Raw genomic sequence first — 4,885 nt, 5'->3', positions numbered from 1 at the left:
TACAATAATGTACAGTATTTGAAAAATAATGTGTTTTTGAACATTAAAGCATGTCAACATATTCTTTTACACCAAATAATGATCTTTAAAAAAGCATCATATGACCCCTTTAATGTCCTCTCACTACATCTAAAACAGGGTGTCCACAGAGAAGGGTTCAATCATTCATATGCAATAAAATTGATAAAAATGTTTTTTTTTTAATGATGAAAGAGAGCTTGTTGCAACACTTAATAATATCTCCTATCAAAGCAAGGTTGTTTTTTAATGACACATGCATGTTTAATACGCTTTTTGTCAACACCGTCAGTCATTCAATAAAATGTAATAAAATCAGGGAATATCAGGGGCAGCCGTCACTCTAAAGGACCCCCGTGCCACAGTTCACCTCTGCAGAGGACATCAGTGTCAGACAGGCTCTGCTAAGTTTTATAGTTTTAGTATATTTTAAATCCTAATGTTAATATTTCCTGTGTCACAGCCATATGTCAACACCATCTTCCAATTTCTGAGGAAATTATTTGAAATATTTAGATCATTTTATTCTTCTGAAGCAGGTTCCATTAGCATCTAGCATCAACAGAAAAAATTAATAAAAGAAAATGGCTACTACATGAACTCCATTAGTTTTGTGAAAGAAATGCCAAATTTGTCAACACCGTCAGATGTCACCACCATAAGATTTTGTGTTCCAGTGATATATCAAAATACTTCAATGTGACTCTTGAATAAAAGCTTTATAAACAATAACACTCACTGTTTGTTTTAATACAGTAATTGACGGATTCAATGTATTTGATAGTTAACCTGAATTTGCAGTCATTTTTTCGTCAACTGTCAGTTGTATATTTTGATAATATTTCATTATGATATGTTATATTTGTTGTGGAATTGTTGGTCGGATGTGAAAGTGTAATCTGTCTGCTAACACGAGAATGCGTTTTGAAATGTTAAAAACATCTTGAATGCTGTTAAAGATAAAGTTGAAATATTACACAGTCCAAGCTAAAAAAAAAAAAAGCACACTTTGTTAAAAAAAAGAGAAAAGTTGGGAGGTTGTATCAAAGCATAGCTCAGTACATACAAGATACATAAATGTAATTTCATTTGTCTGAGTACAAGGTTTAATTTTTCAATTTTGCACCCTGTTTTGTCCCACTTCTCAACATTAAACGAAACAGAGAAAATAAAGGAGGATGCAAGTGCATTAACATTTAAAGAAGCCAAATGAGTGCATTAACATTTCTTCATTCAATGTCATCTGAAATTTTAGGTATTCAAAATGTGTTTCTCACAAACCTTACTGAACTGAATAGTGACACAGAAGCAGAATATGTAGCATTTATTAGCATTTCACAAAGCCAAGTAACTTAACAGACTAAGAGCTTTGTGCTATAAATAATATAACATTAATATTGCACAGATTTTTATTCTCAAAACAATCGAATCATTTGATCGTCAGTGTTGTGCCCCTCTGGCACTGCTAACAGCTGTTGGGTGGAACTTGCAATGCTGAGCAAAGCAACATTAGCCCGTCAGCTGCCAAAACACTACCGCGCACCTCCAAGCAAGAATTATTTAACTTCCTAATTAAGGTGTTTACTGTAATCAGCAGCTTGTAAGTCGGGTTACCCACCTGAAAGGTTTTGTAATCAGACTCACAAGAGGGGTGAGGATTTTCTGCTTTTCTTTTTTCATTAGTCCTTCGATGTCTGGTAACTGCAAAACAAAGACATTTCTTTAAAAGTACAGCAAGTAGAATGGATGTCGTTGCCTGATGTTGAATTAGCTGACCTGATCCCGAGGGCAAGCGAATGCGATCCTTCCAAAAGCAGTTCCATGATCCACAGCGCCTCCAATGTCCTGTAACTCCAGCTTACACTACAAAAGCACACCACTTAATAACAAACAACAGTACTGTAAAATATATTAAAGCTATTTAAAACAACCATGTTCTATTTGAATATATTTTAACATGTAATTTATTCCTGTGATGCAAAGCTGAATTTTTAACAGCTATTACCAATGTTGAAAACCACGTAATAATTGGGTTTGATTCTTTGATGAATTGAGTAGATTCAACAGAGCAACATTTATTTGAAATAGAAATCTTTTTTTAACAATGTGAAAGTCTTTCCTGCCACTTTTGATCAATTTGATATAAAATAAAAGTAATTTTCTTTCAGAAAAAATGTAAAAACCTTACTAATCCCAAACTTTCTAATAGTAATGCATATATACACTTGTATAAATTAATTTAATTCCAAAAAGGGCCTGATATACATTATATAAAAAGATGATAACCAAACTATTTCATGAGGTCTTGCTTATCCTAGCACGTCCTCATAATTTAATTATTGCCAAAAATATAATAAATGGATTATTTTCAGCCAAACCTGATTATCTGAGAATCCCATTAAGGCAATCTTTTTGTCCTCATTTTTCTCAATAACCTTCATTCCCAGCAGAGCAGACCAATAATGAATAGAACACTGTAGATCAGACACTGCCAGGGAGACTTTCTGGACAGGATCTATTACCAGGACCAGAAACAATCAGTTAGGAGTCAGTAAACAACGGCACACTTAACTAATACAGTTACCACATATATTTACTTCCATATTTCATAAAGGAAGTTCTCACATCCCTATTATAACACACATTTAGTATAAATACCCACCACAGTCTGGCTGTTCCTTGTCTATAAGGTAGAAGCAGTATCCTTCTGGAGCTTCAGTCAAGTAGAGAGAATCTTCGACTTGTGTTAGAGGCCAGTTTAACCTCTTGGCATTACTCACAGCCTGACTAGACAGCAGAGTGAGACCCTAATATTGAAGAGCACAGGGAACCACAGCTTTATACAGTGGGGGCCAAAAGTCTAAAACTGCTTGTGAAAATGGTTCACATGATCAGTGTCAAAAATGTATTTACATTTCATTAGTGGCCTAGAAATAGTGTAGAATCTGACATTTTACATCATAACTTTTCATGGTGTCATATTTGTTCCAAAATCGTTATTATATGCATAACATATATATACATTTTATATAACATATTATAATAAATACGGTCTCATATGTTCAGATCCTACTTTAAGTGTGGTTTCAAGTCAGAAGTGTTTCATATAAATCTAATTTACCAGAAAGTCATTGCCAAGGCGATATTCACCCACTCCATAATTATAGGTCAACTCTGCAACAAAGTGGTCATCTTCTGGTCCAAAGCCCACCATGGTTTTACTCCATTTTCCATCATATGGACTGAAAGCAAAAGAACAGGTTATATCGGTAAGCTAATATTTAGAATTTGATACAGGTTATACATGTAACTGAAAGCAAAGCTAGTCAAATAAAAAATAAAACCATTAAAATATGACGAACCCATTGCAGGTTGCTTTGCAGCCCTCCTCAAATTCTTCATGACGCAGAATCTAGATTAGAGATATTTGTTATTGTTTATAAATGTAGTTTTTGAGTCGGAACATAAACAGACGGAAAATATGCGACGTGCCACCCTGTATTTGGTAGCAGCATCATTAACTGTCTTATCAACTATATTAGGAGGCAAAGTTCCCACTGTATTTACATAATCGAGCTAGAATTGTACAATAAGGTCAACATGCAGCTCTTTTACCTTCATTCCTAAGACATCCCTGTAAAAAGTAGCTGTTTTGGTCCTGTCTCCTACTTTAAAAACAAAATGCAGTGCTCTTCTTAGTGCCATCACTTCTGGAAGTCTCCCACTGTAAACGCGTTGATCACACACTCTGTTAATACACACACACACCTTGCGAGCTACTGCTCTGCCATCGACAGCCCACAGACTAAACCAAAAAACAAAACACATTTTTTTTTAATTTCTACGTGCATTTGCAATGCTGTTGCTTTGCAGCCCTCCTCAAATTCTTCATGACGCAGAATCTAGATTAGAGATATTTGTTATTGTTTATAAATGTAGTTTTTGAGTCGGAACATAAACAGACGGAAAATATGCGACGTGCCACCCTGTATTTGGTAGCAGCATCATTAACTGTCTTATCAACTATATTAGGAGGCAAAGTTCCCACTGTATTTACATAATCGAGCTAGAATTGTACAATAAGGTCAACATGCAGCTCTTTTACCTTCATTCCTAAGACATCCCTGTAAAAAGTAGCTGTTTTGGTCCTGTCTCCTACTTTAAAAACAAAATGCAGTGCTCTTCTTAGTGCCATCACTTCTGGAAGTCTCCCACTGTAAACGCGTTGATCACACACTCTGTTAATACACACACACACACCTTGCGAGCTACTGCTCTGCCATCGACAGCCCACAGACTAAACCAAAAAACAAAACAAATTTTTTTTTTATTTCTACGTGCATTTGCAATGTCATTATATAAGAGGGCATATTATGTCATTAAGTTTAATTTACTGTAATGCTAAATAACATGTTACAACATGTTAAATTGAATATTAATAACACATTTCTTGGTAAATTCTTACATGGTACACTCCGTTCTAGTGCTGGGGCACTGAGTCAACCACGCGAATCGGTTCCTTTGAACAGTTCGTTCCAAATAATTGATTCAAATAAAGGTTTTTAAAGGGTTAGTTCACCCAAAAATGAAAATGAGCCCATTAATTGCTCACCCTCAAGGCATCCTAGGTGTATATGACCTTCTTCTTTCAGACGAATCCAATCGGAGTTAAATAAAAAATGGTCTTTGATCTTTCAAGCTGTTTAATGGCAGTCAGCTGATGAATGTTGCAGTTCATCAGTCCAAAAGAAGTGAAATAAAGTGCATCCATCCATAATAGAAAGTGTTGCAAATGCCTCCTGTAGCGAATCGATGTGTTTTTGTAAAGAAAAAATATCTATATTCAAAATGTAATAATCACTTTAAT

The 4,885-nt window shown here is 34.9% G+C and overlaps 2 protein-coding genes across 2 annotated transcripts in view; both read right to left on the bottom strand.

Moving 5' to 3' along the window:
- LOC107554256 (protein KIAA0100-like) overlaps positions 1–1,658 on the bottom strand; it is a 27,320-nt gene extending 25,662 nt beyond the window's left edge. The window contains exon 1 of the mRNA XM_016236714.1: positions 1,637–1,658. The gene's annotated coding sequence lies outside the window, so the exon portion shown is untranslated. The remainder of the gene's footprint in view (positions 1–1,636) is intronic.
- Positions 1,278–3,774, bottom strand: LOC107554255 (glyoxalase domain-containing protein 4-like). The gene is made up of 8 exons (XM_016236713.1): positions 3,634–3,774; positions 3,381–3,430; positions 3,140–3,260; positions 2,681–2,825; positions 2,397–2,533; positions 1,795–1,881; positions 1,637–1,719; positions 1,278–1,308 (listed from the first exon to the last, which is right to left on the bottom strand). Exons 1-8 carry the CDS (start codon positions 3,721–3,723, stop codon positions 1,278–1,280), a joined length of 744 nt encoding a protein of 247 aa, XP_016092199.1. The 5' UTR covers positions 3,724–3,774.
- Between the last annotated feature and the right edge of the window lie 1,111 nt (positions 3,775–4,885).

This window comes from Sinocyclocheilus grahami, unplaced genomic scaffold (assembly GCF_001515645.1).
Source record: "Sinocyclocheilus grahami isolate Dianchi unplaced genomic scaffold, SAMN03320097.WGS_v1.1 scaffold496.1, whole genome shotgun sequence".
Taxonomy (NCBI): domain Eukaryota; kingdom Metazoa; phylum Chordata; class Actinopteri; order Cypriniformes; family Cyprinidae; genus Sinocyclocheilus; species Sinocyclocheilus grahami.
This window is presented reverse-complemented; position numbering and strand designations above follow the sequence as displayed.